Source organism: Botryllus schlosseri, chromosome 11, assembly GCF_051294905.1.
Source record: "Botryllus schlosseri isolate E-star chromosome 11, Bs_hap1, whole genome shotgun sequence".
Classification (NCBI taxonomy): Eukaryota; Metazoa; Chordata; class Ascidiacea; order Stolidobranchia; family Styelidae; genus Botryllus; species Botryllus schlosseri.
In genome coordinates, this window is record NC_137246.1 from 25003852 (window position 1) to 25024716 (window position 20865).

A 20865-nucleotide genomic window follows, 5' to 3' on the forward strand; every position below is an offset into this window, starting at 1 on the left:
TGCGAAAATGCTGGTCACCGAAAGGGCGGGCACCTGAATGGCGACGCCGAACAGTCTCACGCCCGCAGGCTGCACATGCACATCCACGGATTAAATCATCCAACAGCCACAAACGATATTCTGAAAAACTCGCCACTCCTTTTTTTATTTACAATGACCGACGTATGGTTTAATGTCTTTCCGTAAATTCCACAATTGAAAAATATATGCGCGGGGCCTACGATAACTACGGCCAGAAACGATATTCTGAAAATCTTGCCACTCCTTTATTACTTACAATGACCGACGTATGGTTTAATGCCTTTCCGTAAAATTCACAATTAGAAAATATATACGCGGGGCCTACGATAACTTAGTAGTAACGCGTATATTTTGTAGCGGGAAGAATACAATTTGCTTGCCGAATAAATCGGCATACCTCAAGGTCATTTATGAAATAATTTTGGGCTCAATGGGGTTTTCGGGTGCGAATGCTACGGCTCTAGCGTGGCAGTTATGAGTGTTTTAGAAATGAAAGTGTCCAGTTGCAGAGACGTTGGTGATCTAGCATTTTTATTGTACAATCTTGGGACAAGTAATTGTTTTGTGCTAAGTAATGTACAATGGGTGGTCAACTGATCATATATCTAATTCTCACGCGTAAAATGTTGATTTGTACTATAATTGGTAGATAGATAAAACAATTTATCAATGTCCAATTGTCCATGTGGCATATACGGCTGCAAACGTGCACCTCAGACATCGATCGATTTACTATGAACAAAAATCATGGAACTATGTTTGGAATTACGAATATTCTCACGTGAAACACGATTTGCCTGACTGTAGTTACATTTCAACCATCATTCAGGATCAATTCAGTCTGGCACGATTTATTTGGAGATTCCAGCATTACATTATAGTCGCCTAGGATTTGTCTGAGGTTTAGCAACTCTAAACGATGTGGACTATAGTCGCATTAACGTTCGCGTTGTGTTCTGGACATACAAAGAGTCAAAGTAGGAATATTTTTCGTTTTTTATTAGTGATTGATTGATTGCGGGGCTGTTGCTCTAAACTTGGTGACTATACATAGACTATATATAGAATACGTGTGGTCCATCTATCCTACCGACTAAGCCAACAAAGATGCTTAAAATGCTTATATCTTGCAGTACTTCCTTGTAACTCGACGGAAAGGTTCCTATTTCATTGCAACGACAACAATACCTGTATAGACAAATTCGGATCATTCTGCAATGGCAATGATGCCCTCTGCCCGTGAGTTGACTATATTGTCATATCATACGATGCGGCCATAGGTAAACGCGTATAGTAATGGATAATATAGCTCTATACCATGCAGGGGCGGCCAACCAATTTGCTATTCACGGCCACATTTCGATTACCTATAATGTAGCCTACGGCCGCATTCGAGGACATAGGGGTAATGAACTAACTGGACGCCAAATACCCATGCTAAACTGTCCAGTGTCCATGTCCATTTCCGGTAAACTCTGAAGAAATCTATTTGTTCATATTGGTTTATTATTCGCGAGCGGTCATGTTATGAATGGTTTCTGGGATTCGTTATGGCCGCGCCAAGCGCCGTAAAGTTTTCAGATTCATGAATGCAGTTCGTCATTAATATTAGTAGTTTCACATATTACTATATAATATTTATCATTTCTCAGCCCACGCGATCAGATTCACTGGTAGAGCTGATGGAGGGAGTGTTTCCGAAAATTTAGGGCAAGTTATAAATGACTGTGCATTAGGGCTGTTCAAAAATAACTTTTTTTTCCTGATTCCAGCCATTCACTGATTAAATTGTCAGGTTGCCACAACAAAGGCTGCACACCAAATTTGGTTCAATTCGAACATGTCTAAGCGTCCGCAGAGCCAATTAAAATTTTTAATTTAATACGTAAAATTGAAAAAAAAAAATTTCAAATTTTTCTCTCAACCCCATGAAAATGTTGAAATGTCTTCAAAGACCATGCAAATGAAATTTGAGTCAATTCCGACCAGTAGAAACGGAGTTATTTGAGTTTTTCGTTGATAATTCTCGGATTATCCACCAATCAAGGATAATTGGAGAATTATCAACGAAAAACTCCAATAACTCCACTTCTACTAGTCCGAATTGAGTCAAATTTTATTTGCATCGTCTCTGAAGACAGCTCAACAATTTCATGGGGTTGACAGAAAAATTTGAAAAATTTTTTTTTTCAATTTTCCTGTATAAATTAAAAATTTTAATTGGATCCGCGGAGCCCTATACTTGTTAGAATTGAACCAAATTTGGTGTGCAGCGTTTTTTAAGGTAACCTGACGATTTAATCACTGAATGGCTGGAATCCGGAAAAAAAAGTTATTTTTGAACAGCCCTACTGTGCATCTTCGGGCGGGCCAATTGTTATTAGTCACGTTGTTGCATGCTGGTATTTCCTGACCTCAGGATTGTCGGTAGTGGAAAGATATTATTGGAATCGCCCCAACGTATTAGAAACAAATTTCTTTCGTGAGGAGCACTCGATTCCAAGTTGGTATTTCTATATGGGGTGCATCATTTTGTTTTGCTGCTCGCATCTGTGTTGCGGAGCATAGCTTGCAAAGGGCGCTATTCCTACATTAAAATAAAAAAATGAAGTTGCATTGAATCGCGTATAGTGCGCGAAGAAAATTTCAAGATTCTTCAAAATCTCTCAAAAATTCGGCAGTCAATTAGTAAATTCAATTTTTATATCGACGGCCGCCAACACATATGAATTGAATTGCGTGTCGACGACTCCACAAATTTCCCGACGGTCGCAGGTTGGCCACGCCCATTCTATACTGAATCATATATGCGACATTACCCTTCACATGGGGATGAATGAGCCCGTGGCCAATCTCATCGTGTGCAAATGGTATATGCATATTGCATAGTGTTAAGATTCGTCAACATATGTTCACACCAGTCGTCGGCAACTTTTTTGAGAGGCGACCCAACTTAAAGGAAAATGTAACCAGCGATTGCTTACGATGACTCCCATTTTCAAGCCATCACACTCATCACTCAACTATCTGGTTATGCATGTGCATTGCATTGTGCAATGTGCATTTGCGAATTTCGATAGCGCTTCTCGGTATAGCAGTGCAGACGTCTTACATTTTGAGGCAAAGATTTTGTGCTAGTAGATACGTTTGAATTATATCGATTATGGAATCATGCCGTGATTAGCTAATACTACAGCAACGACTGTGTTCGATTACAGTGGCGACTGAATTATGTTTAGCTTCCGTTTAGACTCGCTTATAAGTATGAGGTAGGCTAACTTATTCAGTTGGTAAATAACTCATTATATTGCGGTATGATGCTCGCCGACCATTAGCAGCCAAGAATTCATGGTGATATTTCATGTGGTCTTCCTGACAGCGAATTTCGACTGTTCGTATATACTTGGTAATTCAGTCGAATTCACACACACCCAGCTCGTACGGCATAATAAAGGTAAACAAATGCTGTGTTTATGGCTGTAAGTCTGGATATTTGACAACTGGGAAAAAGGTTTCGTCATTTCGCTTTATATTTTATGATTTGGAGTTACGAAAAAATGGATATCTTTTGTGAGTAGGCGCGATTGGGAGCCGACTACGAATTCTGTAATTTGTGTTCTACACTTTGAATCAAAGTACATCAAAGACTTTGACTCGCGAAAAAATTTACGTTGGGACGAAAAACCAGTCCCTTCTATTAGATCCGAGCAGGAGCTGCAGCGGTCTTCACTGATCCCGACTGTGACTCCTTGCAGAAAACTACCAAAGCAAAGGGTATTTCAGAAAGATGAGTTGAAAGATTTCCAGCTGGCTGATAAAATATGCAGCTTATCAGATTTGACGGAGTCCCGCGCTCCAGAAGGCTATACCACGTACAAAAGAGATAATGAATATGTGATTTACTACCACATGGAATTCAATGATTTCCCAAAAGTCTCAAAAAGCATAAATATTGACAATAATTTGCATGTTAAATTGCAGTGTGATGGAAAGAATGTTCCTCTGCCTCCTTGGTTCACACAAGGCACAAATGCTACTCTGACTAAGTTTGGTGCGCTACTTAACTTCCCGAAATATCTCGAAAATGTCCGTAAAAAATCCGACAACAATTTACTGGATGAGTTTCAAAATCGAATAGATGACAAGCCTGATGGTCACGCTCATATTCCGTATTCATTCGAAATGATTCGTTTTGCGCTCCTACTCCGGAACACATCTGCACAAGCTTATAGAATTCTTACAAGAAGCTTTCCCTTCCCATCAATGTCAACCTTGAGTCGGTGCAGCAAAGGAAGCGTTAGACTCGGTTAAAGTCCTTGGACTTATGAAAGAAAAGGGCGAGATCTCCACTGATATAATGTTGATGGTAGATGAGATGTACTTACAGAAATGTCACTTATTTAAAGGCATTGTTGTATTGATGGTCCATGGTCTTCAAAAATGATGAGTTCTCTTTTCATTACACATCCTGCAAGAACAAAACGAATCTATTTTTTGATGATATACATCTTGTAAAGAACATACGAAACAATTTGCTCCGACCAAAGACATTTAATTTCCCACCATTCTCATTCAGCATAAATTCTTCAATAATATCATATCCAGGTGAATTCATTGCATGGAGCGACCTTCACAAGATCAGAGAATGTGACGATAAGCTGGATGCGAATTTGCGTAAGGCGCCGAAATTGACATATATGCCTCTTTGCATCCGGGTAATAACAAGCAAAATGTAAATTTAGCTCTCGCTCCATTCCACGAGTCGACTATTGCAGCTTACAAAAGCTACCTGTATCACAGGGAAGATATGGCATCATTCTTGAGCCTAATTAATGCTTGGTGGACAATTGTCAATAGCTGTCACAGATATTCACCCAATCCATTGTCTGATTCAGTTGTCTCACATGTTGGTAAAATCAATTTCCTACAGGATTTCGCTAATTGGCTGATCAAATCGAACGGATACAACCCTCAAAATTATTGCCTGTCCAAGCAAACATTCAAAGCTCTGATCGGAACCCTGCAGTCGCAATCGCTGATTATGGCAGACTTGTTAGCAGGGGGTATGAATATGTGATTCCAAGAAAATTCCAAAGTGGCCCCATTGAAAAAAGGTTCTCGCAGTACAGGGAAATGAGTGGGGGCGGTTTCTGGTCGGTTTAACAGAAGTTACCAACTCTGAATAGATAATACTGCTCCGTTCCATGTTGAAAATTGACATTATCATTGTGAACATATCTTACAATAACAAGCAGAAGCTAGTTAATGCCTCTGCGAGAAAAGATGCTATGAAGGACTTTAAAAAGCGGCAGTTGAGCTTGCATACTTCATTGATGCATTTGATTCACTGAATTTGAGGTCGAAGCTTTGTAACCATAAGCTTGGTGTTCGTTTCTGCGATTAGTTACTTATGAAAACGACTTCAATTTATTCTTCACATGCTGTAATTGATTTTACCATGCATTAAAATACTTATCATTAGCAAGTTCGTTCCTTACCGCTATACAGCCTATTTGTGTGATTAGTGGATAAGTGGATATACTGGATAACTGTATCTTGGACGCTGTCAATTGTAACCTTTGGATAGTACTAATTTCGTCTCTTATAGGGCTTTGCTAGACTTATCTTAAGGGAGGGATCTGGTTGCGAGAAGCGAAATCGTAAGCAATCGCTGATGTCTGTTTTGCGAACGTCGGCCTCCCCGATATTGCAAGTGGAATGCACCATATAAGGCCTCTGTCTTGGCCATCATTAGTTGCAAGCACCTCGTCTCAACCTGTAATCGAATTGTGACTACTAATTTGAAACTACTGTCACAACGATTTAAAATGACATAGGATACGACGCCCATGACTGGAAGAAATGACCTGTGTATATTTACCCTGCCAATACGAGTCTATCCGTCCTAACGTACTTTTGATCTTGCCGCTTGTGAGCTATTTCGGAGATTTCACGAAACCCAAACCCATGGGCCGATGAATTAACTTTATAAGCATAATTGTACTGTACAATCTACATCCCGTAAACGATCTATTTCAGTGATGGAAGTGATGAATTTAAATACAACGCATCGCTGGAATCAGAACGTGGAATAGAATGCCAAGTGATTCGCAACCCACCATCTAAGAGATCATGCCACTTACCACACCGATACGTATGCGATAAGGAATTGGATTGTATCGGAGGTATCATATACATCAGTGCTTATCAACGGGTGAACTGTGTATGGAACGGCAGACAATAGAGTATGGGTATGGGGAAACTATTTAGCTCCGGGCCGCATTCAACATCTTAATCCCTTCGCGGACCGCACTATACAAAATTAGGAATATAAACCAGAACACAAAATTGGTATTTGATTATATCGTGAGGATATGGAAATAATGTATATGTTTATGTAAAACAAACCAACCCCTGATTTGATGATATCGTACACGCATCAGAAACATTGGTGAGATTTCATAAGCTGGTTAACCCCGATAACCAATTTTCAAAACTAGGTAAGAAAGTCGGTTGTCCTGATTCTTAGAACAGGATGGAGATTTGAATTTGTGGATCAGTGATCTGTCTATAGATTTGCTGATTCTAATTTTGGTTCAACTTCTGGACACACAATGCTGGCAGCGTCATAGACATGTTAACCACTGAAATATATAGCTTTTTATAAATATAAATACTTCTGCATATAAAGAGAACGAATCTACCAAACACACGCGCGAATTGGGATTTCAAAGTACAGCACTAAAAGCAATGAACTTGTTGGAGTGAAGTGGCCAATGTAAAATACCACTCGTGATCCAAAAGTCATTCCCGTTTTGACTTTCTGTGATGTTTAGTAGTTGAAACCTTTTAAAATGCGTGAGCCTTGACGTCGGGCTATTGCGCCAGCAATGAAATAACAATACACTATAGTAAGAATATAACACATAATTTTAGCGATGAAATATAACAAGTAAAAGTTCAATCGAGTCGCTGCAGTAATTAGATTTTTAGTACAGATATTATCAATATTTTCAGTACGTTTCTTAAGCCCTTCGTGGGCCGCAAAACACGGTGTTGCGGGCCATAGTTTTCCCACCCCTGCAGTAGAGTGTAAAGTAGACGCTAATGAGTACATATTCAGTTATGAATAATCGAATGCAACAATACAGCAGAGGTGGTCAAAGTAGTCAAGAAAGTTACTCAAGTACGAGTAGAAGTACTTCTTTCATAAGCAACCAAAAACTACTTGAAGTAGAAGTAGAATTGACTGACTTTAAGTTTACTCAAGTAAGTAAGTAGTTGTGAAAACGATCGTATTTCGTTCGCAAGGACTGGCAAAAGCTGCAAATGGAGCTATGAGGATGGTGTAGATAGCTAAATTCATATTGATGCATCCCAGGAGATGTCAATTTATGACAGAATAAGCAGTCATCCACATCATGGGATGTAAATGATAGTATTGATATGGAAATGCGATACTAATCCTTTGTTTACTCGAACACCCCGTTTTAGAGAATATCATGGCATGGCGCCCGTCCTCATATTATAAGCAGATGTGGTCAAAGAAGCCAAGAAAGCTACTCAAGCAGAAGTAGAAGTAGCGACGAAAAAATCTACTCAATTGCGAGTAGAAGTACTTTTTCCCATCTGAAACTACTTGAAGTAGAAGTAGAATTGACTGACTTCAAATCTATTCAAGTAAGTAAGTAGTTTTGAAAACAGTCTTAATTCGTTCGCTTGGGCTGTCAAAAGATGCAAATTGAGCTATGCTGATAGTACGGAAAGATTGATTCGTATTGATGCATCCCAGGAGGTATCAATTTTCGACAGAATAAGCATTCTTTCGCATCATGGGATGCAAATTATAGTATTGATATGAAAATGCGATACTAACCCTTTATTTACCAGAAGACCCCGTTTTAGAGAATATCATGGCATGGCGCCCTACCCCATGTTACAAGGCCCCAAGTTCAGGCGAAGAGCTATACGGTGAAGTTGGATCGGAGGCGATTAGTATACGTTAATAACAAATATTGTAGATCGTAAAATTTACATTTGATGTAGCTTTATTTTCGGAAAATAAAGGCATTACTACACTTTCTGTTATGCTTCAGCATGTATGTTCTGCAGACAAAAGAACTGAAAGTAATTAGAACTAGGAACTGAAGGTGAAATACAAATACCACTTCTAAAAAGCTGAAAATATATTTAATGTCTTTTGTCCATAAAGCTTCAAATGTGATCGGCTAAAACAGGTGTAACGTTCAAAAATGCAGGATTTTCCGGATTAGCTAGACACGTCATGGGCTGCTAGATTACGATATGATATGTAATTGCTATTTGCGAAACGGTAGTTTCAAACGTTATAGGGGACCATACTTTCAGTGATGAAATATTTGATATAGGCGACAATGCGGAGAGAACGGAACCACGCAACCTGGTATTTAAATTATATTCAGCGATACTTCGTTAAAACATATTTGTCACCCCACATGGATTGTGCGCAAAGCGCAACGAAAATTCTGGGTATTACATGACTTTTATGAAAATAAAATGTTGGTATACTACGTGAAAACAGTCCCGAAATTCCTTAGGCTATCTTTCTTATTGGGGGATTAAACTATTTCTACTTGGAAAACTGAAAATAGCGAAGAGTAAGTAAGTAGTTCACAAAATATTTTGAAGTAGAAGTTGCGAAAAAAGAAGATCTACTTGATTAAATACCAGAAGTAGAGGAAAACTAATTGAGTACTTCGAAAAAGTAGAATTACTTCGTTACTGACCACCTCTGCAATACAGAACACATATGAAATGTTCCAAGAGTCTCGAACCGTTTCCCATAGCGGTAAAGAATCGGCTTGTACATAATCTTCGAATGAAAGAGATCCGCGAAGATCGGCAACGAGAAACACTGGAAATTTGACTGTCACTAAAATGTTAAGCGCAGTCTGGATGGGATAGAAGTTATTGTCAAACAGCAACATTACAAGCGTTAATTTGATCAATATGACATGGTGTCTCGAGAGAATGAAGTGATTAATTACGCTTTGCCTAATCGGCGATAACAATTACAGCACGAAAGACTGTGATTAGATCCTTTACAGCTTATCATATTTTGCTGTGATAGGCACGGATGAATGTAATTGCTCCCATACATTTCAATGTGATGGACAATGCATAGTGAAAAGCGGATTTTGTGATGGAGCTCCGAATTGCGACGATCGATCGGATGAGAGGCAGTATCACAGGTATAAGGAATTATTTTGAACTCGATAGAGCGGAACATCTCGGTCTTGGTGTACGTTCAATTGAATAGCTGAGTGATAACTGGAATTGAATACGAGTTTCAACTATGTACAATGTACATAGCCAAGTTCAAATGTTTTACGAATATGTCCAGAATCGGTTACGTCAATTGTGTGAAGACATTACCTGTTACAGGAAAGAAATAACCCTAAAGAAATTCTACTCGGGTGCGCGCAAATGTACTGCATGTCGAAAATACTTTGTCATGGTGACCTGCAAGGCACACGTATATTGGAACGCGTTTGTGTAGTGGTCACCTAAAAGAATTGCAGTTACCACGAACACCTGATGCGTGTGTTCGGGTTTGCGACACCGTAGTGAGCGCGCAGCGAATAGTGTCAAAATAGTTCGATAATAGGTGCATGCCTGAGTGAATAATATCCAGTCAAAAGACGCATACTTACAGTATTTTGAGGAATTTCGAAATTCGAAAGTTCGAAAGTTTCGATTCGAAACTTTCAATTCGAAAGTTGATATCAATTTACACAGAACAAGCGACGCCGGTTTTCAATGTCCGGTTACGAAGTTGCGGGAGACCAATGTATGCGTGCTACCCGACCAGTACGTTTGTGACGGTTACCCTGACTGTGATCACGGAATAGATGAGTGCTTTTGTGATTTCACCTCGGGACAATCTCACGGTCGATACGACAGAGAATGTGAGTAATCCATTGATTAGAAGGTACGCTTCATTATAATTACGTCAACACATGACCACTTGACCAGACTTCGACAACTAATTCTAGTTGTATAATTAGACTAGTTAGAGCAAAATGTCAGTCACTGCATTCTAATCTAATTTGAAAAATGTTTCATTGCTATAATTCTAATTCCATTCTATTTTGTGAAATGTTTCTATGGTCTATAGTTTGAATTCCAATTTAATTTCCGTTTTTTCTGAAAATATAACGGCAGAACGGCATAGTGCGAAACGAGTTAAGCTTATACTGTATATGGATTTGTCAATCTCGTACTTATGTGAATGAACTCTAATTGGAAACGGACTGAACTTTTCAAGTTTGCGCGAATTCAAAATTCTAATCTTATCTGTAAAAGCTAAAAATCGTATAATTGTCCAGCTCTGCACATGACATATCCAATCATGTAACGGCCAGACGCCCAGACCGTACATATAAATGACATAGGCCATACATATAAATGATACGCGACGTATGTGCCGCATTTCAGCACGCTCCAACGGCGAATGCTTCCGATGCGAGGATGACTCCCTGATCATACCGAAGAGACAGCAATGTGACGGCGTGGTGCACTGTACAGACCTCTCGGACGAATGTTCGATAGAATGTGACAAAAAGAAGGATCACGAATTGCCGGGAGTGTGTAATTCTCGCTGTACAGGTGTACTGATATTAATAACATCCTATCCCACAAAAAGAGCATTTCTTTAATTTTATCGTGTACAAATACATTTCCCTAAGATGAATTTGATTGAAACAGGAGTTATAATACTCTTATTTGATATAGGCATCGAGTGTAATTGTACGGGGAACTTGGTTTGCGCCCCGCCCGGTCACAACACCAAGGAGAGATGCCTCAAAGAAACGTCAATTTGTGACAGGAGGTAGGAACAGAATTCGGGTACTATAAACCAGTAGGCTAGTCCCCAACGATTTTGGAGTCACGGATTCCTGTCAGATAATTTTCCAACTTACGATTTACGAATCCCTAAATTTTCAATATAGTGACCAATACCAATATTACTTTCCCAAAACTACGCATTCATAAATAGCCTACTATATAGTCCACGTTGAAAACAATATTGCCATGACGAATTTGACAAGAAAATTTTTCAATTGCAAAATGCAGTCCGAGAACACAATCCCTTACGAAGTCTGATGGTGGTGTATTTTATATATGCTCCTCATAGCCATCCGATTCGCCTATACGGTGTCTTAACAAAAGCCCGACGGAAATGGGCTGTGGTATAAGCTCCAGAATCATCAATACGAACAACAGCTCGGCGGACAACAACCATAGATGGCGGAACACCGTGAATATTTTATGAAATAGCAATGATGTAACATGCAAGCCAATAATATAGAGAAGCCCGTTTGTTCGTTTGTTGGTGACAGTGCATTGTGTATTGGTACATGCAACATGGGGCGAACAAATAGCACTTAGCGTTACACAGTCGATCCGCAGTATAGAAAAATATCTGAGACTTGAGACCTATATCTGTCCTAACCAGGGTTGTAACCAAGTCGCAAGGTTCCGAGTCACAAGTCATTATGTTCACTGTTCAGTTTTCAGTTCAATCTGGTTCAACTCACTTTTTTCAACTCATGTTGAATGATTTAATGACTCGCATTCAAAATATAATAATTTTCCTCAGTCGTAACAGTTTCTGATCTTACTTTCCAACTACCAGGATTGATAGACGAAGTAGCAATAATGGGTAACTTTGCTATTCTTCGAAGTTACAATGAAGTGTCTGTCTTGGCCGTCCTAGTCTCGAGTCATACGACTTGGTTCGAGTCACGCACAATGACTCGAGTACAAGTCGAGTCAATCCAATAATTGACTCGAGTCGAGTCGAGTCATTTTACGCATTTGAAAAAATGACTCGAGTCATTACAACCCTGGTCCTAAAGCAATTGCTCACCAACTTTAGGTGGTTTATACTTGGCCGATGTAGCAAAATTAGTATATGGTTTTAGCGTATCACTTGCGCATGTACTTTCGGTTTCAGGTTTGATTGCGCAAATGGGTGGGACGAGAATTTTTGTCCAAACGAGGAACAGTTCTTCAAGTGCTATGACAAGAAATTAATTATTCAAAAAACACTGCTATGCGACGGTACGCTTCCCCGATATAGGAATGTATAGATTAGTTATCTATGTAGAGGCACACGCCCGTTTCTTTCCATCAGGTATTCCCGACTGTGAAGACAGCTCGGACGAACTGAACTGCGGAAGCCTTACCGATTTCATTTGCAATACGTACAGAGTGTTCTTCCCGCATATTACCGGTAACTTTATCAGTATTCGTTGAGTGGTATAAGAAATTAGTCTGTGGTTCCGGAAGTCCTGTCGAATTGAAAAATAGCGTAGTTTCAGGTACAAGCTGTATGTGTACTGTACATTGCTGTGCAGTGCTGATAAATAGTCTAAGAAAAAATATAAACATCACTATCTATATATTCCCAATTGTAATATCATATCGTTCTATTTCTCGGATAGCTCTGCACCGGGGTAACGAACCTTTTTGCAACCACGAGCTACTTCTTGGGTACTGATTGAAGCGACGGGCTACCATTTACTAATTGTAATTGAGGATATTTGATATCATTATTTCAAGGGTATATATATTATGTGTGTATGTAGGCTATTGTCATTTGTAAGCTGAGGTGGTCAGTAACGAAGTACTTCTACTTTTTGGAAGTACTCAAGTAGTTTTCCTCTACTTATGGTACTTACTCAAATAGATCTGATTTTCGCTACATCTACTTTTACTTCGTAATATTTTGTGAACTACTTACTTACTTTTCGCTATTTTCAGTTTGTCAAGTAGAAGTAGTTTAATCCCCCAGTAAGAAAGATAGCCTGAGGAATTTCGGGGATGTTTTCACGGAGTACCAACATTTATTATTCATAAAAGTCAAGTAAAGCCCAGAAATTTTGTTGCGCTTCGCGCACAGTAGTTATCGAGTGACAGATATGTTTTCACGAAAGTATCGGTGAATATAATTGAGGTAGCGGATTGATTGGTTCCGCTCACACCGCATTGTCGCCCATATCGAATATTTCATCACAGTACATATGGCCCAACATAACGTTTGAAACTACCGTTTGGCAATCTAGCAATTACCTATCATATCGTAATCTAACAGCCCATTACGTGTCTTGTTAATCTGGAAACTCCAGCTTTGTTGAACGTTTCACCTGTTGTAGAAGATCAGTTTTGAAGCTTTATGGACAAAAGGCATGAAATATGTTTTCCACTTTTTAAAAGTGGTATTTGTACACTTTCAATGGCGAGTATCATACTTTGAGTTCAAATTACTTTCAATTCTTTTGTCTGCAGAACATACAAATTGAAGCATAAAAGCAAGTGTAGTAATGCCTCTATTTTACGACAATGAAGCTACACTAGATATAACTTTTACGATCCACAATATTTGTTATGAACATATACTAATCGCGCAAAAAGATGAAACCGTATCTGATGCAACTTCTACGTACTGCTCTTCGCCTAACCTTAAGGCCTTATGATATGGGGTAGGGCGCCATGTCACGATATTCTCTAAAACGGGGTCTTCTCGTAAACAAAGCGTTTGTATCCCATGTTCATATCAATACTATACTTTACATCTCATGCTGAGAGCAAATGCTTATTCTGTCGAACATTGATACCTCCTGGGATGCATCAATACGAATCAAGCTCTCTGTACCTTCCGCATAGCTCAATTCGCAGGTTTTGACAGTCCATGCGAACGAATTAAGACTGTTTTTAAAACTACTTACTTACTTGAGTAGATTTAAAGTCTGTCAATTCTACTTCAACTTCGAGTAGTTTTAGGTGGCTTATTGAAGAAGTACTTCTACCTGCACTTGAGTGGATTTTGTCGTCGCTACTTCGACTTCTACTTGAGTAGCTTTCTTGACTACTTTGACCACCTCTGTTTGTAAGTAACATGTTAGTGTGATTTAAACAAGAATAGCTATATCAATCAATCTATATATTTAAAAGTTCATTGTAATAATCTGACGAATATTGGTAAATCTAGGGATGGTGTGAACCTCTGAAAGGTTCAGGTTCGTGTGAACGCGAACCTTTTTGAAAGGTTCTGTGTGAACACGAACGTGAACCTCATGACGTCACGTGACGTCATATTGCTAATTCCAACCCTATCTTTCAATGAAGTGATAGCCTATATTAATATACACAATACCTAGCGACGACTCGGGCCACATCATTCCACAATGCCGAAGTACATGTTGGCGTTTTAAACGTCGCTAAATGTATCAACTGAGGCAATCAAAGGATATGATACTCCTATAAAATCAATATCTTCCGTCGCTTTGCCAACAATTTTGATGAGGACTTCCGGGGAATATAAGCTTACGCCTTAACGGTCTGGGCCAGACCGTACAATGTATTCGGCGTCTGAGTATCGCTACATTGATATTAAGCTAAGTGTAAAACGGGTTTCTACACTTGTTACCGATATTACCCCATTGTCAAGTTTTACTGCAGTATCCAACACCTCAATCGCAAGGATTTGGTTTTAATGATGCAGTAAAGATATGAAGTCAAGATTGACCCCGTACGCCTGCTTGATTTTTTTGCATCAGAAAACGATATCAATATCATCGATTGGTTGAATAAACATCATTCGCTGACTATATATTTCGCTCGTGACGTTGTGTGATTGCGGGTCTAACTCACAGCAGAGAGTCACTAAATATTCATAAACGGAAAGCTGGATATTTCGAGCAAACTTTTGTAACAAAGCAAGTAAAACTTTTGAGATTGTCCAGGTGCATGCTCGTTTAGTGTTGATTTTTAATGCTGCCAGCGCCATGCATAGAGTGGCCCGCAGTGGAAATGCAATAATTTTCAACCAAAGATGTTATAATGAAGTGAAAATTGTAATAAATGAAAAAGGTTCACAGTGCAGAACCTACCAAGGTTCTGTTGTGAACGCGAACCTCTAAATTTCCGAGGTTCACACACAAAACGCGAACGTGAACCTCACGTTCACACCATCCCTAGTAAATACTGCCATTCGATCTATTTTCAGAACCGGCTCGCGGGATACTCATCTGGTCCTCGCGGACTACCTGGGGCCCGCGGGCACCGTATTGGTGACCCCTGCTCTGGACAATGTTCTGTCAATATGATTACTATGACTAAACTCTTTATCTCTTTATATAGATTGGGACAACAACACGCAGACTGCTTCTGTTCATCCACCTCCTGGGAGAAGTAAATATATTTCCATTTATATTGTTTAGTCTTTTTGACTAACACATTCTTAACTCAAAGTATGCGTATTAGCACGGGTGTACATTAACACCCGTATATCACGGTGATACAAGGGCGTGAATGCTTACTTTTTTCTATAAGAGTGTACTTGTTTGCTTGAATTGGGTAGATGTCTTAGCTCATGGGTACGAATACCACCAATTTATCAAACCTTGTATAGGTGCCCTAAGTATTTTGTAACGATGATAATTGCAGACCGTGGCGCGCCAGTACTTGATTTTTGATAAGTGCCGCTAGACTTCTACAATACTAACAATAACAATTGTCATCAGTTTTTATATGTCATCAGTAGGGCGATTTTTTTGAACTAAAAAAGGAAGTTTTGACCTAAAAAATAAAAATTGTGACCTTTTTTTACCTTTAAAAACTTAATTTCGACCAAATTTAACCTAACGTATGCAAACTAGGTGTTTTCCCACACAATGATAGAATTGCACTACTTATCTACATTTTTTTGGAGCTATCTGACCTTACGAGGTAGTTTGGCCTGAAAACACTTTTTGCCTCGAAAACTGACAAATTTATTACATGAAAAAACTTTATTTTAACGAAATCTGTCCCTATGAAGAATTCCAGTAGTTACATCACGTATTATGTTAGAAATAATTAATATTTGTTGTAGCACAACGAAATATACTTTCCTACGTTCTTGGGTAAAAAGTGTATCTCCTTAATAAGTAGCTTGCCAACAATGGAGAAAGAAAGTTCAACAGCAGCAGTCGTTGGCTGACAACACTGAAGTTGTGCGTGCGTACACTTCTGGTGACATACCGTGTTGCTTCATTCTGACAATGGTGTCTACATCACAATTGTTCATCATGCGCTTTTAGATGTAAGAACCATGCAATGCCCACGTAATCTTACTTCAGATAGGATATTGCGGTACGCTGAGCAAACACCAAATTAACCTATTTGTTCCACAATGAGCAGACAATGGGCCGTTTACAACGGTAGGCCTATAAAGTAGGCTACAAGCTGTAAAATGTCGAATGATAAGTTCAACCGACAGCAAAATCTACGATACAAGCGAAATGCGGGTTGCAAAAAAATCCGACTCTGTAAACAATTTTGACATTTTTTTTTAACTTGACGCTACAATTGTAACACAATTTTGAACTTTTTTGACATGTAAAAAAAAATCGCCCTAGTCATCAGTATATGTATCTGGATAGTGTATGCGTATTTAATTTCAAATTTCATTACCCTAATCGTCAGGAGTCTCCAAAGATTATCCACTCCGTGCAGTTCAATGTGATGGAATCCCAACGTGCGGAGGACTTGGTGACGAATGTTCAGCTTCACGTTGTGCTGAATCACAGCCAGAATTTTGTAAATTCCAAACCCGTGAGGGTAAAGGTTTTAGGTAAACTTCTTTTCTTGTAGGTAGATTTTGATAAAACGAACATTCACTATAGCACGAACCAGCAAAGACCGAGTTACTGTTTGGTTTGCGATTGGTGGTAATTCGCTGATCCATGTAGGATAATGACCTCGTTTGAGATTCTCCCCTATATACTGGCTCACAACCTTTTTTCCTACCGTGCACTATGAGGTTCTATGATTTTGTTGCATACCAACAAATTGACGAAAAACTCAACCTTACTCCAATTATATATACGGTTATTAACATGGGCCGATTAGCAAATAAGTCGGCATCGAAATTTCGAAACAAATGCGACCCACGAGCTAATCACCCTCGATTGCTAATAACACAAAATTAAAAATTTGGTTGCAATTATTTCTTGTCCAAGAGCTGATCTAGGCGGGGTGCAACTGATTGGAATGATGCAAAAAGTACTTAACTGTGCTTTCGATGCTTATACCGTATGACTGTACTAACAATTCTTCCCATACTTCATTTGTAAACGTCTTCAGTCCCACACATCGATTTGAAAATGTTATTTTTGTTTCTCGCAGGTGTAAGAACTCTGCAACAATATTGATAGGACGCGAAGTTTGCGATGGAGTTCCGACGTGCGACAAATTCCATTCCGAATTATCCGTCGACGAGCTTTTCTGCCCAAACAGGTAGTGCTAACACTATGTCATTTTATCGTTTACAGATTGGTACAGCGAAAACAACTCATTATTACCTGACACAATATACCCAATCCCCCTCGGTATAATATACTTCTTGTATTCACAGATTTTACTGCGCGGATCGAGGTGCCAACCGATTGCCTATTCACATTCCACAGTCCGGCCGTTGTGACTGGATTCAGGTGATATTCATATCAGCTCGTACGACAAGATTTTGTTACGAAGAATCTGTATGTGTGCGATAGTCCCAATGCGTGGTCCTAAAACAAAATTGTATTCTTTTTTCTCGTCACTTTGGTACTACGAAGGCAATCTCAGTATCACAATGCCAAGCTTGATCACAATGCAAATTTCGAGACTTGTTTAGGGGGTTTCCTGGGCCATGAGCAGTATAAAATTCATGTTTTCGTAATCAGTACAGCAGCAGCTTTCCATTGATACCCGTTTTATCGAATTTAGCGCGCGGCAAGCCGGTCAAAAATGGCCGTAAAGTTGCCTTTGGTCAAAGGGAAAGTATGACATATAACCCAAATGCAGTGAGCCATTCAGTCTCTCTGTGTCCACGCCATAGAGGACACTATGGTCCAACTATACACTCGCCGAGGTGTTTTTTTGGTCTCTGTTTACGGTCTTGAACAGAAGTCTTGGTTCTGAGTAGATGTGGTCAAAGTAGTCAAGCAAGCTACTCAAGTAGAAGTAGAAGTAGCGACGAAAAAATCTGCTCAAGTACGAGTGGAAGTACTTTTCCATAAGCCACCTAAAACCGCCTGAAGTAGAAGTAGAAGTAATTGACTTAAATCTACTCAAGTAAGTGCGTAGTTTTGAAAACAGCCTTAATTCGCTCCGCATGGACTGTCAACAGCTGAAAATTGAGCTATGCGGAAGATGCAGAGAGCTTGATTCGTATTGATGCATCCCAGGAGGTATCAATTTTCGACAGCATAAGCGTTATTTGGCATCATGAGATGCAAATTTTAGTATTGATATGAAAATGGGATGCTAACGCCTTGTTTACTAGAAGATCCCGTTTTAGAGAATATCATGGTATGGCGCCCTACCACATATTATAAGGCCCCAAGTTTTGCCGAAGAGCAACTCGGATACGGTTTCAACACTTTGCGTGACTAGTATACGTTAATAACAGATATTGTGGATCGTAAAATTTATCTTTAGTGTAGCTTTATTTCCGGAAAATAGAGGCATTACTACACTTGCTTTTGCAACATGGATGTTCTGCAGACAAAGGAACTGGAAGTAATTAGAACTCAATGTATAATACTCGTAATTGAAAGAGAAATAAAAATACCACTTCTAAAAAGCGGAAAATATATTTCATGTCTTTTGTCCATAACGCTTCAAGGGTGATCTGCTAAAACTGGTGTATCATTCAAAAAGCAGGATTTTCCAGATTGGCAGGACAGGTCATGGGCTGCTAGATTACGAAATGAAAGGTATTTGCTAATTGCGAAACGGTAGGTTCAAACGTTATTGTGAGCCATAGTAACTGTGATGAAATATTTGATAAGGTGTGACAATGTGGTGTGAGCGGAACCAAGCAATCCGGTACCTAAATTATATTCACCGATACTGTCGCGAATACATATTTGTCACTCCATAACTACCGTGCAAGAAGCGCAACGAAATTTCTTGGCTTTTTCGACTTTTATGAATATTAAATGTTGGTACTCCGTGAAAACATACCCGAAATTCCTCAGGATATCTTTCGTATTGGGGGATTAAACTACTTCTACTTGACAAACTGAAAATAGCGATAAGTAAGTACGTAGATCACAAAATATTGCGAAGTAGAAGTAGAGAAAATCAGATCTACTTGAATAAGTACCAGAAGTAGAGGAAAACTACTTGAGTACTTCCGAAAAGTAGAAGTACTTCGTTACTGACCACCTCTGATTCTGACTCCTGACAATCACTGCTTCCGATGGAATATTACAAGTTTCACACATAATCTTACTTGAGTATCATCAACGGCTGTCTTCTCTGCTCAAAGTCTCCCGCACGAGCGAATGTGAAATATTGTCACAAAGTACTAGCCGGATTCTGTCGACATCGATCTCTAATTATTATGTATTCATTCAATTCTTTGTCATGACTGCGCCTAGAAAGTGAAACAGTGACGAAATGTGTGCCTGGGGTTTAAGAAAGACGATGACGCGTCACCTAAATATCACAGATATCGCGGGAATGGAGTTATATCTTCCGCGAAAATCTTTTAGCAGCAGTTCGTATAGCGGGAGGGAAATGGCTACTGCCAAAATGTTTTTCACACGTCCAACTTGACTTTGAGGCCACGTCGTATTTAGAGCGCAGTGATAGTGCACTGACAGCCGCGATTGCATTCGGTAGTCGGCATCGGTAAATTGCAAGGGAGGCTTGCATTTGTTTGTCAAACTAACATTATTTATTCATTACTTCCGCAGGACTGCGCAGACATGAGTGACGAAATGGGTTGTTCAAATGGCACCCATTTCTACTGTCGAAGAGGTACGCGCAGGACTTTCATAAAAGCCAACGAGGTGGGAAAATACCGATAGATATGGCATCAAGATTGTTACAACACTCACCATGATAGTATGCGCGCCATGTGGCTGAATTAACATGTTCGTGTTTTCTCTTGTTATTTTTGTGGAGGCTGTCAAGTTATTCGAGAAGCTTCTCTCAAACCCAAAAAGTACGAGTGTCCGTGAAATGTTTCGTGAGGCAATCTCTACCTCAACCTGTAGCATTGACGCTTCGGCGCGCGAAGCATCTGAAAATGATTTATCAACGATATCATTACATTGGTTGCTTATTTTTGGGCGTATAGGTTTGTGACGGCATCAACGATTGCGATTCTGGTCTGGACGAATCTCAAAATTGCAGCACGACCTATAAATCTGCATGCAAGCGTCTGACACACAGCTTGACAGTTTGGAGTGTAATGTTATTAATTGTCGGTGAGATATAGTTCGATCGTAGCAACTATATAAAATAGCCAAACTTACCTAGAATCTTGATCAGCGATACCAGAGAGTCGATATCCAACGCCTCAGTACGAGAACCATCCAACCGACCGCATCTTCCAACTTTTCTCCGCAGGTTTTAGTGACGCTAATTAGTGGCTGAGAGTCGGGCAGAACAAGATCATGGCGCAGCCTCCTTGCACGTTGTGATTCGTCGCCTCGTCGCGAACGAATCACGGAACTCGGAACACGAAGCTTGTCAAATTGCCTGCAATATGTTCTAAGCCTATACATCGTTTGTAATGGTCCTATTATTCGAATGACAGCATGTATTTCCATACGGATGGTAATCGTATAATATAATGTCAAACAACGATCATGATTCATTGTTTGTTTGTCGGCGATTGCGCAATGCGCATTCGTTATCTTTAAATTGCAAATCACGAAGTTATATAGCTATATTCTTCAATAGCATGTGTTCCTAATAGTGACTTGTTATTGTTATGGTTGTTTGGGGTATCCATGGAGTTTGTCGACTACGAGGGTC

At 39.5% G+C, this 20865-nt stretch overlaps 1 protein-coding gene and 1 long non-coding RNA gene across 2 annotated transcripts; one reads left to right on the top strand and one right to left on the bottom strand.

Annotated features, from left to right (window-relative positions):
* The first annotated feature begins 528 nt into the window (after positions 1-528).
* LOC145449554 (uncharacterized) lies at positions 529-20697 on the top strand. Its single transcript, XM_080327939.1, has 16 exons — positions 529-998; positions 1155-1260; positions 6061-6206; positions 9131-9251; positions 9799-9968; positions 10498-10668; positions 10795-10891; positions 12020-12126; positions 12200-12298; positions 15208-15258; positions 16534-16681; positions 17236-17346; positions 17465-17540; positions 19797-19892; positions 20183-20312; positions 20455-20697. Exons 1-16 carry the CDS (start codon positions 941-943, stop codon positions 20472-20474), a joined length of 1707 nt encoding a protein of 568 aa, XP_080184065.1. The 5' UTR covers positions 529-940; the 3' UTR covers positions 20475-20697.
* Positions 12119-19468, bottom strand: LOC145449557 (uncharacterized). Its single transcript, XR_013918288.1, has 3 exons — positions 19331-19468; positions 16522-17618; positions 12119-12356 (listed from the first exon to the last, which is right to left on the bottom strand). It is a non-coding gene; the product is annotated as an uncharacterized LOC145449557 (long non-coding RNA).
* Positions 20698-20865: the final 168 nt, after the last annotated feature.